Source organism: Cryptomeria japonica, chromosome 5, assembly GCF_030272615.1.
Source record: "Cryptomeria japonica chromosome 5, Sugi_1.0, whole genome shotgun sequence".
In the NCBI taxonomy this organism is placed as follows: domain Eukaryota; kingdom Viridiplantae; phylum Streptophyta; class Pinopsida; order Cupressales; family Cupressaceae; genus Cryptomeria; species Cryptomeria japonica.
In genome coordinates, this window is record NC_081409.1 from 27,420,267 (window position 1) to 27,442,483 (window position 22,217).

Below are 22,217 nucleotides of genomic sequence, written 5' to 3' on the forward strand. Positions count from 1 at the left end.
TTTAATAATACTTTTGTAATGAGTCGGCCATGTGAGTTCCCGTGTCAGTGTCAGTTATGACGGCTGGTACCTCGGCCAACAGCCAAGTAGCATATATTGCCATGTAAGGGAACCCGGCGAGAGGAATGATCACGTAATGAATTTTCGGGAATACAATAAAGGACATATCTTTCTGCCCATGTGATTCTATGATCTTTTGTTAAGCATTTTATGAATAATTGTCTGTGTATTACTTTCTGCATTGTGTGAATTAAACCGACACTTAAGGACCAAACATTTTGGCACCGTTGCCGATTCGAATTCCGGAGATCAATATGGCGGCAGGCGGTAACCACTAATGGGCCAACCATTCTAACAGCAATTGATTGTCACTGAAGGTGATACACACGAAGAGGTCACGCAAGCGGAAGTATGGGAGGATCAACTGACGGAGGATTTGGTGGAATTGTGGGACATTTCCATCACTCAGTACATGCAAAGGGAAGCTCGGGAGAGAGCAGTCCCTTAGGGAGCCTTCCTAGACTGTTGGCACGGAACCTCATTGAACGGCAAGAGCAGAGGGAAGAAATCAGTGGTGAACGTCATCGGCAGCAAATCCTACAACAGTACAAAGAACGGAGTCGTAGGAAAGAGGAAGAGAGGGATACGAGCAGACGTCATACCCCTGGCAATTAATGCCCCTACATCCCAACAAAGACCGACGATGTACTGGTACCAATGGAGAGGTGGGTGAGGGGTCGGTACGGAGATCCCTACATATCAGAGAACAAAACGAATGGAGACATCGACTAAGGGAGATTGCTGAAGACCCGAAGAGTCCAGAAAGGTGGAGCAAGAGTCGAAGTGTGAATCGGAGCCGTAGTCAGGAGAGACAGAAACCGGGTACGTGGAGCCAATTGGTAGAGGCTGCGAGGAACCTACCACTACCAGACGTGGCGGAGGAAGATCTCACCGACTAGACAGCTCACTTGGAGTTGAGTGAAGAAACCGCAACTCAATCTAAGAGCAAACAGTCGAAGCAATCCGATAGTGACGAAGAGGTTGTACGGGACCTGTAGGGTGAGGTCGTCGTACTTCTTGAAAATAATCTGAATAGAATTGGAAACTTGTCTCTTGCGGAGCAATCAAAAATAGGAGGGTCGAAGCCAAAAACCCTAGGAAGGAGGGACTACAAAAGCGAAGGTGACCAAGGTGCGGAAGACGCAGAAGGAAGACGCGTAGAAAGCTTGCGCGTGGTCGGGGGTGCAAGAGAGGTACTGGAACGCGAAGAGCAAAACGGTATGTTTTGATCAAACGCACACAATACCTTCTAGGCCACACATAGTACCTTCTAGGTCGTACATAGTATCTTTCAGGCCGCACATAATACCTTCCAGGCACCACCACCGCGTAACACCTCAAAGGCAAAGACAATGTTGCAGAACGCGGAAAAACAAAAGCTCATAAGATTCATGGGTGACAGGTCGGAGGACCCCGTACAGCACTGCAAAACATATGTAACCATATGGGAAGCGAACGGCCAAGATGACCAAGATTACTGGTTGAATGTGTTCTCAACCACTCTCTAGGGGATCGCAATCGACTGGTATACGAACCTTGATGCCCAACACAAAACTGGTTGGAAAGCTTTGAAGAGGGCCTTCCAGGAGGAATTCAAACTCCTGAGGGATGATAATGAGATTGTGGCTGAAATCTATAGTACTAAGCAAGGGAAAAGTGAATTTTCCTATAACCATAGGCTGAAGGAGTTGCTAAACAAGATGGAGAATCAGTCGGCTGATGGGTTGAAGAAAAGATGGTTTGTGGAGGGGCTCATACCATCCCTCAGAAGAAAGATGAAGGTGGTCCCTTCGTCGTCATATGATGAGGCCTACAACAGAGCAATGGACATTGAAAGTGAAAGCAAAACATCAAAAGGGAAGAGGAGGGCGAGCGATGACGACGGTACGGATGAAGATAGTGATGGCGAGTCCAAGACCGTACAGGCCCTCCGCAAGAATATGATGCGGATGATGAGAGAGTTGAAGGCCGACAAGGAGAATGGTTGTAAAATTCCCTACTAGGACGGATGGTGTATAAACGTACTTGCCCAGATTATACCAATATGTTTCATTCAATTTAACAGATTGCCTAGGAATTTAATTATAAACACCCGTCTTTCCAGAATTAACTTTCATAGTATTTATCGACAACCATTAAAACATACAGTTGGGTATTCTATCGTGCACCTGTTAAACTATTGAAGTAGACTGTGCTTCTTCCGTGACTACTGACTGCTTGGGTGGCCTCCATGTATTTCCCGTGATCTTGACCGCAGATGACATCCCGTGTCAAATACTATACAAACTATGCTCCACGGCATCCCCTTTAGCGTGTTGAGTCTCATCCACGGCACCCGCTATGCATTCCCGATGAATTGCAATTGCTCCTTAATTGCATCGCTCTCTAATTTGTCAACCCGCAAGGCACATCCAATTTATTATTCCACACGAACAGGGAACTGTTGATTACGCTATACCCGATATCGAGTGGTCTCCCGGAAATGAAAGGAGTATTGTATCATTCCCACATACGAAGGTATGGATGGAAGTGGCAAGCGTTCTGAATACCTCTCTTTTGTCTTCCGCCTCCCTGTTATATTTGATGATAACTTGCTTGGCCCGATATTCCCGAAGGGAGTTTCGCATATCACGCAATACTCTTACAGTCGGGTTCCTGTAGATTGCAGCAGTGCACCAATGACATGATCCATCCCGGTGAAAGTCTGAAGGACTTCCAAACTTGCAGACAAGCTCCACCGTAAAGTTTCTGCCTAGATCATGATGCCTCAAAGTTCCAATAGGCCAGACGCAGGCTAGCGAAAGGAATAGTGCAATATTTTTGATGTCACGCAGACGAGCAAATGTTTCCTCCAAACAATGTTATATTATTTTTTCCTTCCCTCTATCGCAGATGCCCATTTCTTTTATTGCCACCGAAGTGGTTATAAGTTCCGTAATAGTTACGGCTAGTTACGCTTAAGTAGCAAATATTAAAAGATGTAATTAAAAGAATATGCCTTTGTAAATATTAATCATTTATATAAATGAATGGGAAATTCATATAAAGTAATTAATATTTTTATATCTTCATTAATTACGTACAAGGTTATGTACAAGGGGACATGACAATGGCAAATAGGGTAAAGAACTCTGGTGTACCGACTGCAAGGCAGAAGGTCACACTAGGGGAACATGCCCACGGAAATCTTTTTACGAAATCTGTCAAGTGTTGGAGCATTCCATCAAGGAATGCCCGTACAATCTAAAAACACGAAGCACACAAGTGCTCCTCACTGAACCAGAGCAAATCACTCCGCCAACCACACCACCCAAAACAGCAAACTCCTATGCTTCACCAGGGGGATATCGCAACAATCGGCGAGGGAATAATCGGTCCAATACCAACACGCCAAGGAGTAAAATCTAGTACAACGCAAAAGGGCGACCTATGATTCAATGCCGCAAATGTAATGAATGGGGCCACTTTGCTCGGGAGTGCCAAAACGAAAATAACAATGGGAGTTTGTTGTGTAAGTGGTGCGGACCGAGAAATCATGAGGACATTGATTGCCCGAAACAAAAGGGGGTTAATATGCTGGATGTGAAGGAACCAGAGGAGGTACTAGCACCCCACTTTGGTAAGGGCTTGAAAAGACTATAATCAAACAAATGTTGCAAACCACTGTACCCGTATAGGTATCTGATCTTCTACAAACAATGCCACAATTGAGGATGGCTCTCACAAATGCAGTCGATGACAACACCGTCGACCAGGAACACCGTCCATTGGCAGCAAAACCACCCAGTACGGACCCCATGTCAGAACCAAAACTTCTTGGCACGACTGCCATAGACCCCATGCTACTCATTGTGAGTATCGATCGGAAGTCGATCGTGGTGGAAATGGAGATAATGGGGCAGAAATTGACAAACACAATTGTTGACGGTGGCTCCAGAGTGAACGTGTTGCCAGAAGAAACATGGAAGGGTCTCGGCAAACCAACCCTCTGGCCACCAACCTTCCACCTTATCGGGGCAGACCAACACGGCATCAAACCTCTCAGAACCCTCATGGCACAGAAGGTTGTTGTGGGTACACAACATTTCTTCCTTGATTTTGTGGTCATTCCGCTAGAGAGGATGGCTAATTATGGCTAAGGCAAGCCATAATTGGAAGAGGAATACACTCTCCATCAAGAGTGAAGGCCGGAAGTACGTAATTGACCTACGGAACCAAGTTGTAAGCGAGGAATTGGCATCATCTGATTCTGACTTGGATGACTCACACAATTGGGAATGGGGTTCCCAAGAAGGCAAGGAGAGGTACGGCTGGGCAAGAAGAAACAATTGATTCATGGCTACTGGAGACATTGGGTGTTCGGGTGGAGAACATTCCAAAGCTACCATCACCTGGCGGACATGGCCGAATAGAACTATCATCTGGCGATCTTGGCGGAGTTGGCAGAATGGAACTATCTAGCGGAGTTGACCTTCCGTCTAGTGATATGGAGCCCCATGGCGGGATGGAAATTCCATCTGGCAAACAAAACTCAAGAAGGGCATTGCAGGTACAACACGAGCCACAATAGGTTGGTGAGCATGCAGGTGGGGAGGAACCTTCCTCTCTTGAGACAGAGGAACTGGTGCTTCGGTTGGAGAAGCCCAACTCAGCAGATCCACTCAGCACTATGCAGCAATGTGTGTCCCAGTTGGAAGGAGTGGCAAAATTTCTGAGTGATGTTGGTCACATTGTGAAAGATGTTGAGCTCGAACATGATTCGAGGGTTGCTCGAGTGGCTGAACAGCTTCTATCCTATGTGAGGGAGGACTATGAGGGAGAATTTTTCAAATCTTTCACAGCCAAAGGATGGGCAAAAGCAGAAACCCCTGAGACGATTAATGCGTGGATGGCTAATGTGATAGTAACAGAGGAGAATGGCATTTATGGCTCTCTACGTGGGACGGAGATGACCTTTCGAGCCCTAGTCCTGAAGTACCAAAGGACGACAGTAGTAAGGATGGAAGCGGTGACGGCACAACGAGATCAGGAGGTATGAGAAGTCAAGTGTGCCAAGAGAACTTTGGCCCACCACATACAGAAGAGCCAGGAGCAGTTGGCTCAGGAACACGCACGGGTCACGTCCTTGGAGGAGACGGTGGCCAAGTATGTCCAGTACCTAGAAGTGAGAGGCAAGGAGAAGGCCGAGTTGGCGGCCAAGGTGGTGGGATTGGAGGCTAGCCTGGTGCAGAAGGAGAAGGAGTTGCATGGGCAGGGGGAGGAGCTTCAGAAAGCTCGCAACAAGGTGGTCGAGGCAGCCCACATGGTTAAGTTGGCAAGGGAACGGGAGTGACAGCCACGCAGCGCCTCTAGCATCTTCAGCAGCAAGCGGGCACTTCCCAGTCATCAGTACTGCCAGGGATGCCCTCTCATCCCTCCCAGCATTAGTTCTAGTTTTTGTTTTGATCAGCTTCCATTTTGTTTCAGTCATCTAGAAGACGACTACTTTTTTGGGGGGGTTGATATTAGGCGGCAAATAGGAATAATACTATTAGTTATGTTTTAATAATACTTTTGTAATAAGTCGGCCATGTGGATTCCCGTGTCAGTGTCAGTTATGACGATCGGACCTCGGCCAACCGCCAAGTAGTATATATTGCCATGTAAAGAAACACCGGCAAGAGGAATGATCATGTACTGAATTTTGGGGAATGCAATAAAAGACATATCTTTCTGCCTATGTGATTCTATGATCTTCTGTTAAGCACTTTATGAATAATTGTCTGAATAATTGTGTGTATTACTTTCTGCACTGTGTGAATTAAACCGACACTTAAGGGACCAAACAGAGTCTCCTTACATGAAGTGTCCTCTTTTTTGTAGTGGATTTCATTTCCCCATATTATTTTATACAGGTTTAAGTCTAGTTTTTCCTATTTTTGAAAGCTCCTGATGTTCTTCATATTTGTTTCCTTTTAGTCCATTTAGAATTTAAAGTATCTGTGATGGTTTCCACACAGCTTTTATAGAATATGATTTTCATTCTGATCTTTAAGTTACCAGTAAGCTGTGATTTAAAACCAGAACCATACCATTGAAGAGGTTCCATTTTTCTGCTTCAGTTTCTACTTTCTCAATCACAACTTTGGATCATACGTGTAGCATGTCAAGACTTGCAATTTTTCTTGGTTTTATAAATACTTTTTATTTTTTGTAGAATTTATATTTTCATATAATGAGAGTTTTTTCAGTAATAAAGAAAAGAAAAACAACCAACATGAATTGCAGAGTATTTCAGAAAGGTATATTTTTTAGTAAACCAAGAGAAAATAAACAATAAACTCAACACTTTTGGCAATGCAGTTCCCACCAAAAAATTACAGGTTAATCTCTCGAGCAGAAAAAGAAGCTAGAAATTGTTGGGTAACAATAGGCAACTAAAGAAATAGGTAATATACATTGACGAAATGGTAAAACTACAGTATTTGAATTAGACAGACGCAGCATCTACAACCATTCAAAGGAAAGGAAAGAAATAGACATAAATATTAAATGATACCTTTCACGACACTGTTTTCCAATGCGACCTGGTAAAAACTGTGAAATGAAAGACCACTTTTTCACCCCATACTTGTGTACAAGCTCAACTATCTTGTTATCTTCCTATTCAAGAGACACATGAAAGGGAAGTCAAGAATCAAGATATAATAAAAGTGAACTAAACCAAATGAATCTAAAATCCACTCTTCCTAATTCGGTGAGAGAATTAGATTGCACAGACCTCTTTTGTCCATGGTCCCTTAATAAGATTTGGATTGATAACTTTCTGCCACCGGTGCAAGCACTGTACATCTGTGCGGTTTGGAAAATATTGGGCTGTTGAAACATTCAAAACTAATATCAATAAAGAACACACGTTATGTAAGAATACCACATGATGCATGTCACAAATAGCAATAAAATATAATAAAGAGACTATTATTGTCTCTGTGGAAAGAAAAGAGGAGCACCCCGAGTCAATATTCCAAAGGCTCAAAGAAATATTTATCAGCTAGTCACAACTTGCATCCATGATAGCATATGCACAGTTAAAATAAACTAGAAAGTTATAAAGAAATCTACAAGAAGATCAGGAAGCCACAAGAGAGCCTAGAAACCAGACACTATGAATGAAAGATGAAATCATAGTTGCAGAAATTGAGAAAAGATCATAATTAATTATCACTTGGCCCTAGTGCCAATTATTTTTTTTAAATCACATGTTTTTCATATTTATCAGTTAAACCAATTTTTTGAACTTTTCTGATTTTCCTGGGCTTTTTCTGATCTAAGAGCTTTTTTTTCTGATTTTTCCTGAACCCTAACCCAATTTTTTTCCCAACAATTGAAAAAATCTTTCTTTTTGGTTTGCCAATTTCTTCCCAAGAAAGATTCTTGCTACTATGGATGAAATTATATCTTATTAGAGAAAAAAAGGTTGGCAGATAAGGGTGAAGGATTAAGCACATAGCATCTACAGACAAGTAACTGTGCCCATGAGAACTTCCCCAAAATCATTCATCAATTGTTTTTCTTCATTGAATTTTCTGTAGAAAATCAACATGGATATAGATGTGAAGCAGATTATGTTTCAGTCTGTTATAGGGTAGCAACTTAGTGTTCAGGAAATGACTCACTTTGAAAGGCTTTTAGACTAATTCAACGTACATAAGACTGCTACAGAAAGTTTAAACCAGACTCTTCCTTTTTCAATGAAATATGAATCAGTTATATCACTTTAACTGAAAAATGTGTAAATGAAAAATATGGTGGATTAAATCTATGCTAGTTTTTGGCAAAACCCTAAGATGAAAGCCAACCTGCATAACCTTTTGCTGGATCTATATCCTTCAATTTCTGTATCTTATTTAATCCATTCTATTGCTGTTATAGTGATGTTATGTATTCATAATATGTATTTATGCATTCATGATGCATTATGTATAAACCCTAGATGCCAGACCTTAAGATAATAACAAATTAACGTGTACAAGTAAGAGGTTGTGAGAACAGTTAAACCACATGCAGGTTGATCATGTTGATTGCATGACTCCCCTTAACTGGCAGTTACATCCAGATGAATCAAGCACATTGCGTGGATCTCCTTGTTTTCTGCTGCACAATGGTGCAGTAAGTCTGTAGTGACTCAGAGGCTAGGCCCATTGTGCCTATAATTATTCAAAAAGTACAAACCAAAAAACAGTAAGAAATTTACAAAACCACAAGCATGCCTTACAAGCTGCAAAACTTAACCAACTAACAGTAGCAATATACTCAACCCAAATTATCCAGAACACCTTCAACGTATGCCTGTCCATGCAAATCCTTGTTCTAAATAGTAATAATAAAGCCAACAAAACAAAAACACTAAAATGAAACACAAACAAATCTTCCAAGCTGTAAATATTAATACCAAATCAAATAACCATAACAATAATTCAATCCAGACCATGCAGAATAGCTCCAACAAATACCTCCTTGCACAAAGCCTCAATCGAAAATTATAATTATTCAAGCCAACAAACCAAAAAAACTAAAATGAACCACAAGCACACCTTCCAAGCTGCAAAACCTAATCAAATAGCAATGCCAATAACAATAATTTGACTCAAATTATTCAGAACAGCTCCAACAAATGCCTCTCTGTGCAAATCCTTAATCTAAAATAATAACAGTTAAAAGTGAACAGACCAAAAACAGTAAAAGAACCACAAACAAACTTTACAGGCTGCAAAATCTGACCAAATAACAATAACAATAGTTCAACCTGAATTATCCAGAACAGCTTCAACAAATGCCTCTCTTTGTAAATCCTTTAAAAGCAAACAAACCAAAGACATGCACTTAAAAACAGAAGCACACTTTCCAAGCTGCAAAACCAATCAAATCACAGATTCAATGATTCAACCCAAATAAAGGGTCAATGTGTCTCCACTTTCTGTTTTGAGGGCCTCACATTAAAGGCAGGTGCAATGTTTTCCAAGGGATCATTTAGAAATTGGACAACAACATAAATTTATAGCTAAGGGATGTAAAGCAAGAGATCAGAACTCCTGTATATTGAGGTCTACCCTTGATCAGGTCTCTAATTAAGTCTTCATTCATTCGTCCCTGTGCTTCATTCCTCTAACCCAATATTAAACTCAAACAGAAGAGATGAGTTTACTCTATAAAGTTTTAGTAGCACCCACAAAAAGTATATTTTGTAAATAATATTGTTCTATGTACCAGAAATGCATACACATAAATGAACAGGTGTGGAATAGATAACCGAGTTACAAGGATCTGAATACATGCAACCAAAGGCCATGCCCAACACTTCGGTGGTAGCCAAAGGGAGAATAAGCAAATAATGGGAGAATAATCAACTGACTACTTTCCCAATCAACTATATTCTGTTTTTTACACTTTCAACCATTCCGCATCGACTTTTGCTTAAGTTCTGAATTATTTGCTTATTTTATAAATATTTCTTCATGTTCAACTCCAAAACTAATAAAATAGCTCTCATAGTGAAATGCAATATTTTAGTTTGGGAATTCATTGAGCCTTATCCTCTGAATTTGATTTATTTTCTGTTTCTTACTGTGTTATCAAATCAGCCTAAAGACTTCCCAGAAATGAGTACGACACATGTTGGACATGGGTATGTAAACAGGCAATTCCAGGACAGATCTACAGCACCCTGTGCAATTCCCCAGGATACCTGCACTTGTTTATGAATTATAACAATACAAAGGAGTTGCAACCATATTCCAAATGTTATGGTAGTTTCTGGAGAAAAAATATGATTACTATGTTACAGTTTATTGTACAATGTTTATCAGATTTACCATGAAATTCTCTTTTTGGAATGTTAGGGACCCCTCTCATTCGAATAAAAATAGCTTCCAGTGCTCTGAAATAATGATTTCAAATTCTCAATTGCTAAGAAGGGATAATTATTCAGCCTGGAAAACTTAAGTCCAAACTTGAGTTAGAAAATTTGTAGGATGTAGTTTCTGGAAGAACCACTTAATGCACACAAGCCAAAGATGAGAAACCTCACATCCAAACAACCACAACTACCAAAGAGGCTTGGGATTGTCTGAAGACAATATATGAATCCAAGAACCAAAATCAGATCCCCAACTTGGAGCATCAATTGCATTGTTTGCAAATGTAAAATGGTGAAAAATTGGAATCCAGGAATCAAAATCAGATCCCCGACTTGTAGCATCAATTGCATTGTTTGCAAATGTAAAATGGTGAAAAATTGGAGAATTTTTCCAAAAAATTGCAATATTAAGGACATCACTACAAGCATTAGGGGAACCAGTATCAGACAACTCTCTTGTACCCGTGGTATTGAGAGCATTGCCCCCTACCTTTACTTCCTCGTCACTTGTTTCAATGTGGCTAACAAAAAGGAATCATTTGAGAAGTTGGTAAATTTGCTTCAACAAGAAGAGGCAATTCATGATGACAGCTCATTCTCTAGACAATCAAAATCACACATCTCAACAAAAGGGAAAAAACCTAAACATCAGAGTGGTCCATCAAGCTCATCAAAATCCAAACATGACAATACATCTATACAAAAAATTAAAAAATATTTCATTTGTGGAAAGAAGGGGCACAATCTCCAAGAATACTCATACAATTCTTTTGCCTATGGTGAATCATGCCAACAAAAGCCACATCAGAATTCTCAGGGGAGCAAAAAGAAGAATCTCTATTGGCAGAAAAAGCAAAAGTAACATGGAAAACACATGAACAATTTTCTTAGCAAGAATACCCAGATGCAAACTACGCAAGAACTTTGGATGACAAGAAGTCTACTTCAAGCTTTGTTTCCTTTTTGGATCAACTTTTTTAGAATAAAAAGCAAACCATTGTTCCTCACTCTTCCACAGAAGCAAAATATCACAACATTACAGGTGGAGCTATCTATAAAGCAATATGGTTATGTTGCATCTTGACAAAAATGGGTGTAATTGAAACACAACCTACAACAATTTTGAAACACAAGCTTCTCCATAATCCATTTTTTTGTGAGCACACTATACACATTGAGATTTAGTGCCACCATGTCCATGAGCATGTCCAATTGGCAATAATCAAACATTCAGCTCTAATATATTTCCACCCAAGAGCAAGGTGCTGAAATCTTTACCAAATCTCTTACCGTAGTGAAATTCAAAGCTTTTCAAACCTTCTTGATTTGTACTCTTGAGAAAATGATGTAATGAGGGTTACATTGTTGGAATATTATAATACATATATAATTATTGATAATCTATTAAATCATTGTATGTGTTAATAATAATACATTATTATTAACATAAGGTAGTTAGTTTGTTGGTTGGTCGAGTATGCATGGTTTGGTCAAATACTCATCTGACTGACTTTCATTTATATATATTGCATTCTTCCTTCATAATCAAATTGTCCATTGCTTCCATTACAATTAGTTTACACAATATCCTACCATTACAACTGGAAAGTAATTACAAGACTACAAGTAGCCACATATCTTATCACCTCCATCTACAATCATGTTTCTTCAAGATATTTTCACCTAGTTTTCATGTTCATCTAGTAAAATACTGAAACCTCAGTGAAAAGTGTCCTAAAAGTAAGATACAGTACCTTTAATAGTTCAACATAGCATATTCAAATCTACAACAACAATACTTATGCCTTAATGCAGTCCTACTTCTGCTCACAAATCAATACATCTTGTCTTTCAGAGATCCATGCTACAGATGCAAACTCTTATTTGATGTAGTTCTTTCCTTTTTACATTTGGTATTTCTTCTATCACAATTTCCCACTGTTTCAATAAGAATGTAAAGCAATGACAACAATATAAATCATCATATTCAATAAGATATATTTTAGGAATGAAATTGAAAAAACTACCTATCCTCTTCCAATTTTTGCCGTTATAACACTGGACAGCTCTCCTCAAAATTTCATCCTGCCATATTATAAACATAAGCAAACTGCAAACAAAATGCTTGTGAAGAAGGAACTTGGAATCTCTTAGATTACACTACATGATACCTTCTAAACTACTTATTCCTCACAACATTATATTCAAAATCAGGTGTCCTGTGATACATTGGCATGTGTGCACACACTTCAGCAAAAATCAAAAACTAAGAAATCCAAAAATATCCTAAAGATTTTTTTCTAGATTTTACTAAACTCTTCTCAATTCCTAGTTGAATTTTGATAGTTGATAACATACAACCATTCAGATGAGCATTATAACATTACCCATATAGCTACAGTAAAACCTATATTTAAAGTGATTTTACAAACAACACCTCACCTCTTCTTCTGTCCAGCCTCCCTTGGATGAACGCCTTTGAGGACCACCTGTTGGCCTGGCAAAGCAATTTTTCATTTAGTTATAACATAATCCCAAATATGAAAATCATGCACACAGAGACATTCATTAAACAATAAACTTCTTTGAACAAGCCCCTAAAATATAATTAATCCCAGACGAGCTTAGTAGGTTGTTATTGATTTGCAGATTGTAAAAAATGCATATGCAAAGATTCCAAATCAGCAACTGAAGGAAGACTAAAAGTTGAAAACAAATTCAGGAAACTAACAAAAAGAAGAAACCTCTTGAAGGGAACAGGTTGTTTATGATGGGACTGACAGACACAAGAGTATGGCCCCAATAGCACTAGAAGACAACCAAATAAGGTTAGCACATGTGTGGTGAATTCCTAATCTAAAGAAATGAATGCCCATTAGTGTTAGCAATCACATCAAAAGAGTGCAACTCAAGTTACTACTCCCATCACCATTGTAAGGCGGGCACCATTGTAAGGCGGGCTATATTCCACAAAAATAAGTGCCAAGAAAAAGAAATGTAAATTCAGAACACTGAACAAATCGACACAACAAATAATGGCTAGTATCATAAGAGCTGGTTCTGTGACATTCTACATGCATTAAACAGAACTCGAATATTGATAACAATACCAAATAGAATTAAGATATCCTAATTGTATGGCAATCTATCAACACATTCCACCACAGGAGAAAAGTTTATGAATGACAAATATTAAACAGTCATCACAGCCATCAAATACCATGTTCTGGCCATTATAACAAATAAGAAAAAAAATGAAAAGAATTGCTAACTTTTGCAGATCAATAACATTAAGAAATGCATATGACAAGTAGCCTTATGCTCTCCATGAGATGAATAAATCAATTCTTTCAGAAGATGAAAACTAAGGAAACTTTTGATGAGGACATTTTGACACTTATTTTAGGAAAGTTGAACATTTTAAAGCAGGAATTGACTATACTTGTAAAAGCCCAACTTGCTTACTTTCATAGAGGTGTCAATTGCTCCCCTCTTGGGGTAAGATCAGATGTTATTGGACGAGTCTTAATATACCTTCATTGTTCAATTTACATGATTATCCTGTTTCTTGGCAATTTTTTATAGGACAATACATCCCAAGTGAATCTGTTGTTTGTCTTGCATAATTATCATGTTTCTTGATGTACAATAAGATGCATTTCACAAAAAAAGTAGATATTAAAATGAAAGTGATATCAAGAGCATATATATAAAAATAAATACAAAAGCAAATTCAGAACCATGCATTTAAGTGATAAATGAATTCCCATACCCTTTAACTGGAGGCAACCCCTTCACAGGACTGTCAAGACTCTCCGCTGACTGAGAAGAACATGAAGCTCCATTACTTTTATCATTATTAACACAACTTTCACCATCTCTCTGCCCACCTACCCCTTCCAATTCTTCTTTCCCTAGTTCCAATCCCTGTCCATGATCCAATCTTATTTGCTGCCCCTGCTCCAACATGGGCTCTTTACCCTTCCTTGGCCTTCCTTTCTTTGGCTTCAACACCACTGCTACTACTGGCTTGTCCAATTCAGCTGCCACTTTCCCTGTCTCTGCCCGCACTAACCCCTGTTCCTGTTCCACCTCCATCCCTGCTCTCCTTCCCTTTCCCCTTGCCACCTCAATTCTCATTTCCAGCTGCACTTACTCAGCATAGTCAAACACCAGCCCTCTCAAATATTAATTCACCTACACAGAACTCTGTCCAAAATTGAAATTAAATGTACTCCAAATTAACAATGGAAGGTCTGCCCTCCAAAAGGAATTTGCATGGCAACAAATTCAATCTCTCTTCACTACCCTTAACTGGCAATAGACCACCACTTTGGCTTTGCGGACCCATACACCAGCTTGCCCTCGTAAAAATTAAAAAAATTGTTTTATATCAAAGCCAAACCCCAATCTCCAGCCATGTCTTTCTTCCAAGCTCCAAAACCTAACCAGATAACATTAACAATAACAATGAATTAATGCAAAATGCCAAATAAAAAATTATCCAAAAGAAGTATCTTCCTCCATAAACCTTCCTTCTAAACTATTAATAATTCAAAAGAGATAAACCAGAACATTAATGAAGCATAAGCACCCCTTCCAAGTTGCAAAGCCTAAATAAATAACAATAAAAAAAAATCGAGACAAATTATATATAAGAGCTTTGCAAATGTCTTCCTGCAAAAGAGAACAACAATTCAAACAAAACAAACCAAAAACATGAAAAAGAACCAAAACATGCCAAAAAGCTAAGCTATTCCCACAAGTCAAACTACAAATCTCTTCCAAGATGCAAAACCTAACCAAATCCTAATAATAATAACTCAATGCAAATTATCTCTATAACAAAGATATTCCTATATTTTTTCTAAAATAATAATTAAAACAAGATAAACCAATAACACCAAAAGAACCACATGCACAGCCAGCAGACCATCCAGAAGTCACAAAACCCAACAAATAAGCACTAACAATAATTCAAAGCAAATTATTCATAAGAGCTTTCAAAATAGCCTCCTGCCAAATCCTTCCTTTTAAGCTAACAACGATTCAAACAAGAAGAACCACAAGCACATCTACCAGCTTGCAAATCCTAACCATATAACAATATTGATAATTCAGCACAGGTCATCCACAAGAGACTTGGCAAAAATTTTACAGTGAAAATCTTTGTTCTAAGACAACAATATTGAAAAATTCCAACAAGACTGAACCAAGAAAACATTAAAAGAACAACAAGCACATTTTCAACGCAAATTATCTGTAAAGGCCGTGGCAAATGTTTTTCCAGCAAAAATTTCATTCCAAGACAACAATAATTCAAAATAAACACGCCAATCACACTAAGAGAACCACAAACACAACAAAATATTAAGCTGCCGCTGGGAATTGAACTACGAATCCCTTTCAAGTTACAAAACCTGACCAAACCCTAATAAAAATTCAACCCAAATTATCCATAAGAACTTTGGCAAATGCACTCCTATGAAAATCTTCCTTATAAAATACCAATAATTCACAAAAGAAATCCACACGCACACCATCTAAGGAGCCAAACTTAGCTAAATAACAATAAATAAATAAATGCTATGACAAAGAGCTTTTACAAATGCCTTGTTGTGAGAAACATCCTTCAAAGATGGCAATAATTCAAAGAGAAGAAACCAAAAACATTGAATGAACCACAAATACACTAAAGAGCTGAACTGCCCCTGCAGAATAAAAAACAAACCTCTTCCAAATTGCAAAACCTAACTAAATTCAAATGGGTCGATAATTCAATGCAGAACATGCAGAAAGGTTTTGGCAAATGTCTCCCTCGAAAGTCTCCATTCTAATATAACATTAATTCAACAAGTACAAACCAAAAACACTACAATACAGCAAGCACGCCTTCCAAGCTGCAAAATCTAATCAAACAACAATAAGAATATAAATAACCCAAATCATCCATAACAGTTTCAGCATATGCCTCTCTATGCAAATACTCATTCTAAAATTAAAATAATTAAAGCCAAGAAACCAAAGAACACCAAATTGAACCACAAACACACCTTTCAAGCTGTAAAACATAATCAAATAACAATAAGTTCACAATTATTTGACTTAAATTATATTATTATCCAGAACAGCTCCAACAAATGCCTCCATGCAAATCCTCAGGCTAAAATAACAATAATTAAAAGCCAGCAAATCATAAACACTAAAGAACTGCATGTACACTTTCTGAGTTGCAAACCTAAATCAGCTAAAATAGCAATAATTCAACCTAAATTATCCAGAATAGATTCAACACATGCCGCTCTGTGCAAATTCTCATCCCAAAATAACAATCATTTAAACAAACCACAAGCGCACCTTTCAAGCTGTGAAACCTAATCAAATAACATTAACAATAATTCAGCCCAAACTATCCAGAGAAGCTCCAACAAATGCCTCAATGTACAAATTCTCATTCTATAATAGCAATAATTAATAGTGAACAAACCAAAAACATCAAAAAAAACCCATAAGCATACTTCTCCAAGCTGCAAAACCTAAGCAAATAACAATAACAATAATTCAACTCATGTTGTCCAGAATAGCTTCAACATATGCCTTTCTGTGCAAATCCTCGTTCTAAAATAGCAATAATTTAAGCAAACAAGCCATAAACTATATAAATAACCACAAGAACACCTTCCAAGCGAAAAAAACCTAACCAAATAACAATAATAATAATTCAGCCCAAATTATCCAGAACAGCTTCAACAAATACCTCCCTACCCAAATACTTCTTAATAACAATAATTCAAAAGAAACAAACTAAGTACACTTTAAAAAAAAAGGCACATACACACCAAAGAGCCAAGCTGCATCCTGGAAGAATCGAATTCTGACCAAAATAACCGTTTAAAAACAAGCACCACAGATTACTTTTAAAATGACACACGCACAGAGCTCACTCAATTTAGGGAAAATTTCAATTCACAAGCTGCTTAGCTGAGCTCCTCGACAAATAATAACAAATGTTTTTAATTCTAATTGACTAATGAATTAACTCGATACACCTTCCCAAACCCTCGAGCCATTCTGAAACGAGCTTACCTGAGTTTTGCACTGTTGTTTTTGCCGCCTGCGCTTTGCAGGGCTTCGATCTCTTGACCTCTCGATAGCTAAATGGAGGCTGCTGCGTATTCAGGATAGCGAGGAAAATTTTTGAAGAGTTTATTTAGTTTTTGTGTTGGAGTTGCCGTTAGAAATTTGGAATAAAAATCCTAACGTTCCCCGGGGAAGGACTTGACGGAACGAAACGGCGTGTTGCAACCGTAAGTTCTGACTTTTAACGGAACCTTAACCTCAGTAAGGTGGTTACTACGGTTACAAGCTGACCTAACCATTTTAGAGGGTGAGGACTAGTAGCAACACTCTACTATAGTGTAAGGGAATAGCAACACTCTACATTAATTATCTACGGTAAGAACAAGTAGAACTATTATAAAATTTAAATAATTAGCGTGTTAGATTAAGAATTAATTTATAAGTAAAATTATTATAAAATTTAAATAATTGCAGATGGAAATTAACATGTTAGATCATGAATTAATTTACTAAGGTTTTTTACATTATGGTTGATTTCAATGAAGATTTTTATTTTTTCAAAATGATTATTTTTTCTTTAGGTTAATTTACGCAATTGTGGTTTGATATTCTATGTGGACTTAAACTAGTACTCACATATTCTCTCGTCAATTGATATAAGGGTTGGTGGTATTTACAAACACCTTTGCAGAACCTATTAAATTGCAAGTGTCATGTTATCCTTAATTAGAACCCAAGCAAGTCGACTTTACAACTCTAAATGAAATGATCAAGGGCCACAAATGAACATTGATGTGGTCATAGTTTGAGAGTCTAATAAATGGCTATCTAAGCATGCAAAAAATGATGACAATAACTTTACACAGTTGTTAACAAAAAAATCACAGAATGAACTAATTTTACTTTCCAAACTCAATTGCATCATAACTTCAAAAGCTTCAATATAATTAATGTTGCAACTTTTCAATGGATCTAATGAGATCTCTTAGTATTAAGCTACAATTCAAATCTTTCAAATGTCTTTGACTATTTAATTTGTTTGCCTTCACTTACTTGCCAACTACTTTGTTGACTCCCATGTTGGAAGGAAGTAGAGGTGCAAAATACACTTCCAACACTAATCTATGAGAAGAAGTACATGCAAAACTTGAATTGATGACATACAATGAAAAGTAAAATAGACATAAAAGTAACATATCATAACATAGTGATTTATATGAGAAAACCTCTTTTGGAAGAAAAATCGTATGCTCCAAAGTAATCGATATATTATTCAACTATAAACAATTATAATAAACTTACAGAGTCTACGCATTTACAAAAGTATCACCAGCAAGAGATTTGGAGCAATTTTAGGAGCATAATAATATGTGTCTCAATAGGAAGCCTTTGTATCAAGCATCCAATAAATAGGAGAAGCAATAAATGAAACCATCAAATGTAGAAGACCATGAGCCAAAACCATCCAGAATATGGTGCTACCTAGTCAAAATCCAAGGCCCAAATCCCAATGTGAGTAGAAAAGATAAAAATTATGTATTCCTTATACCAATCATAAGCCTTCCATCACCCAATCAGCAACTCGAGAGCTCCATTATATATATTCAAAGATGCTTTATTCATAAGTTGGTCAAAGGATGTAAGTCCCTCTTACAATTTTCTTATGTGACATAGATGTTCTTATAACTAGGGAGGCTCAAGTTCTAGAGGCCATAACTTCTTATCTTAAAATTTAATTAAATTTGTTTTATTTTTAATTAAAAATTTCAAAGAGATCTATGTCACCATAACCCACTTTCTCTAGTTAAGTATCATTCAAAATAAACCAATGCAGCCCTAAAACTTACACTTTTATACTCTATAGCCCAAAAACTATTTTTATTATTATACCCCAAAAACATCCTACATTAATATTGAGAGGAGGGTTCTACAAAACTTTTCAGATATTTACAATAATTATAAAAACTTAACAAAAATAAACATAAATAGCATGCATATGACAACACAATGATTTACGTGGAGAAAATCCTTTAGAGAGAAAAAAATCCATACTCCAAATGCATCTATAAGACTCTTACACGTTGTAGATGGAGAAAATCAAATCTGAAATCTTATGGAGATAAGATCTAGATTTATTTCAACATCCTCAATAGAGTACCTACAAAACACACACAATGCAAACTAAAACACACATGCATGCTAAAAATTACTCCATTGGACTTCTATCAACCAAGATCTTGTGTTAAAAAATGATGCTCTCAAAAGCACGCACACAAGAAGCTATGATTTATGAAGATTTGAAATATGATGGATGGCAAATAAGAATGCAAAAAGTATGCTCCAATGCTAGATTGCTAGATTGTTAAATTGTTCATTAGGATCAATAAAGATGAAAGAATCCTCTTATATAGAGAATACCTTGGAAAATTGAGAGATAGGACCAAGAGGTGAAAGAATAAATGGTCAGCTACTATTAAAGGGTAGGTATAGAAAATGATAAAATAATAAGAGGGTAGTTAGGAAAAATAATAAAATAATGAAGGGGTAGGTAGAGGAAAATTAAGAGATAAATGGCATGTGTCATTGAAGAAAAAAGCTAATGAATTAATTAAATAAATAAAGATATATTCAATTAATAGAGGAAGTGGGATCAATTAAATAAATGAAATATTTATTTAATTTAGGGAAAGGAATAATTTAAATAAATAAATAAAATTATTTAAATAGTGAAAGACTAGAAAAAAGATAAATGAATTAATTAAATAAATAAAATTTAAATAGACTTGGCAATTTTAGGTGTCTACACACACAACCTCCATTTTACGCACCTAATATGTAAAAGACACAATACATGAAACCGTCAAACGATATTAGAAAACCATGAGCTAAAACCGCCCAAAAGAGTGGCATCGAATTTATCTCCAATCCAAGATGCTTTATGATGTGTCAAAACACACAACAACACATGTGACTCCATTTGACAGCTCATTTATGTGTTCAACACATTTTTATGTTTCCCATTTAAGGAGACCCATTTTCTAGAGGCCATAACTTTTGATCTGGGTGTCTAATTGATGAACCATTTGAAATGTTAGAAAGATCATGAAGTGCTCTATCAAGCTTTAACTAGATGCCAATTACGAACACTTCCAGTCCCATTCAAAGCCTCTAAGCCTTCAAATTTGACTTTTAAATGTTTAATAATAGAAACTTTTAATATCTTCAAATCTAGACACAATCTTACAATGAAATTTTTTTAGCATGCTTATTTTTCCAATCCATAGCTTTGGGGAAAATTTTAGACCAATCTGTGCTCAAATGTAAACTTACAATAAATGGTAACCTTATGCAAATGCAAGGTTGAGACACCATTTCCTAACATTCTCCCACTTTGTGAACACCTTGCAAGAGCAAAGGGAGTATCTACACCATAATTTAATTTAGAGGGGCCATGAGGCCCATAGACTTTGAACACCATTTAAACTTATTTATACTCATGGTATTTATTGGAGTTGAGGAAAAATCAACTCTACAGCTCCCAAAGATCACCTGCACGCAAATTTGTCACAGAAGGAGAGAAGTAAGAAAACTATGGAGGCCAGAATTTAGAGATCTGGAAATGAGGAGTCATATTGATTGTGCAACAAGAATGCAATTCAATAATTACAGCTGTTATGAAAATACAAAGAGAGAATCCTTATAAGAGGATACTCGAAACCCTAAAGGTGAAAACCCTAAAGAATTATAAGATTCCTAAGTTTAGCTTAAGCATAGAGTATAACAGACTAATAATTAAATAAATAATTATTAGATAATAAAAGATAACTCTAACACCCCCCCTTAAGATGAACTTAGGGAGTAGCTAAAAACAACTAAGGACTAAAAATGCATGTAAAAAAATGTTGGAAAGCAACAATGGGTCTTGGCAACTAGGCCTGATGAGGTACCCAAGTACAATAAAATCTTTGTAAAGTGGAGAAAAATGAGAAAGCCTTGTGGGAACAAAACTCCTCTCCAAGAAGAGATGAAAGCTCAAGTGAAGGACTAAGAAGCCTCCAAACAAGAGTGTTCCAGAAGATAGGAACAAAAAAGAAGAGCATGAAGAACACCAGTGAAGCATGAAATAGTTGCAAACATTGTCGAAAAGTAACTGTTGATTTGAAGAACCTCCATTGAAATACAACATGACTAGGTAGAGAAGATTGTAATCTGCACGAGTGCCCTCAAATGACACTACTTGAATCAGATGGCAAACAAAGGTAAACAATTGAACTCGAAGATACAGATGGCATGAAACACCAAATGTTGAAGAGTTGATCAATTGAACCAAGGAAGCATTAAAACAACAGGACAAACCTCCCCATAATGCTGAAAAGGGAGAGGGACGGTTACACTAAAAAGAACGACCAACAAGAACTACATGAAAAAGAACCAGGAACATCGAAGGTGCAGAGAAAGTACATAGTGTCGTGAAAGGAACACTCACTTGACACACATCATGAGGCTAATGTCATGGAAGGAACACTCACGTGACAAAGGTAGATGGCAACCAAAGGCAAACATCAACCCCCCCATGACATTTTATAAGTAGTGCATGTACAATAAAGAACAAGAGGTGCAAGATCCCAAGTATACAATGCATGATGGCACTTTATCTCAATGCATTTGCATAAATAAAATGCTACAATGATAAGAAAAGATAGAAGACTAGAAATATAAAAAGAACAGCCAAAGACGAGACATCCTACTCAAAGAAAGAGATCACAGGACCTGAAACATCCAAGATATTCACCAGAGTGTTGAAAAGAAAAAAACTAAATAAAATATACCTGGAGTAGAATCTGGAAAGAAAACTCATATGAATGGAAAGAACACAAAACAAGCTTTCCAACGATATAAAGTTTTTGAAAAAACGGAGTTTGAATGCTCAAGTTATGTCTCCCGGAGTGCAAAAATGAACCTCTGGCTATGACAGCAAAAAAAGCCATCAAAAAAGGAAAAATCAAAAGATCAAACCTTTAGATTTGGATAGAGCTCGGAAAGAGATTTCTGACGATATAAGGTTTTTGAAAAAGCACCTCCATATGACCAAGTTACGGCCAAAAGAAAAAAAAACCCTCTTGTAGGGAGAGCATAAAGAGGGTAAAAAAAAATTAAAAATTATTTATTTATTTTTGACAAA

The 22,217-nt window shown here is 37.2% G+C and overlaps 1 protein-coding gene across 7 annotated transcripts in view; it reads right to left on the reverse strand.

The window, feature by feature from the left end:
- The window catches only part of LOC131033673 (uncharacterized), a 115,951-nt gene extending 98,729 nt beyond the window's left edge, over nt 1-17,222 (reverse strand). For 3 of the 7 annotated variants that reach the window (XM_057964948.2, XM_057964950.2, XM_057964949.2), the window contains exons 1-6: nt 17,042-17,221; nt 13,728-14,399; nt 12,398-12,452; nt 11,983-12,040; nt 6,821-6,915; nt 6,599-6,702 (exon numbers count right to left, since the gene is read on the reverse strand). In XM_057964948.2, the coding sequence (XP_057820931.2) occupies nt 6,599-6,702; nt 6,821-6,915; nt 11,983-12,040; nt 12,398-12,452; nt 13,728-14,095 (680 nt within the window). In that variant the 5' untranslated portion in view covers nt 14,096-14,399; nt 17,042-17,221. Of the gene's footprint in view, nt 1-6,598; nt 6,703-6,820; nt 6,916-11,982; nt 12,041-12,397; nt 12,453-13,727; nt 14,400-17,041 lie in introns of all 7 variants that reach the window. The other 4 variants (XM_057964951.2, XM_057964952.2, XM_057964944.2 and 1 more) reach the window with 3 other exon arrangements.
- Nucleotides 17,223-22,217: the final 4,995 nt, after the last annotated feature.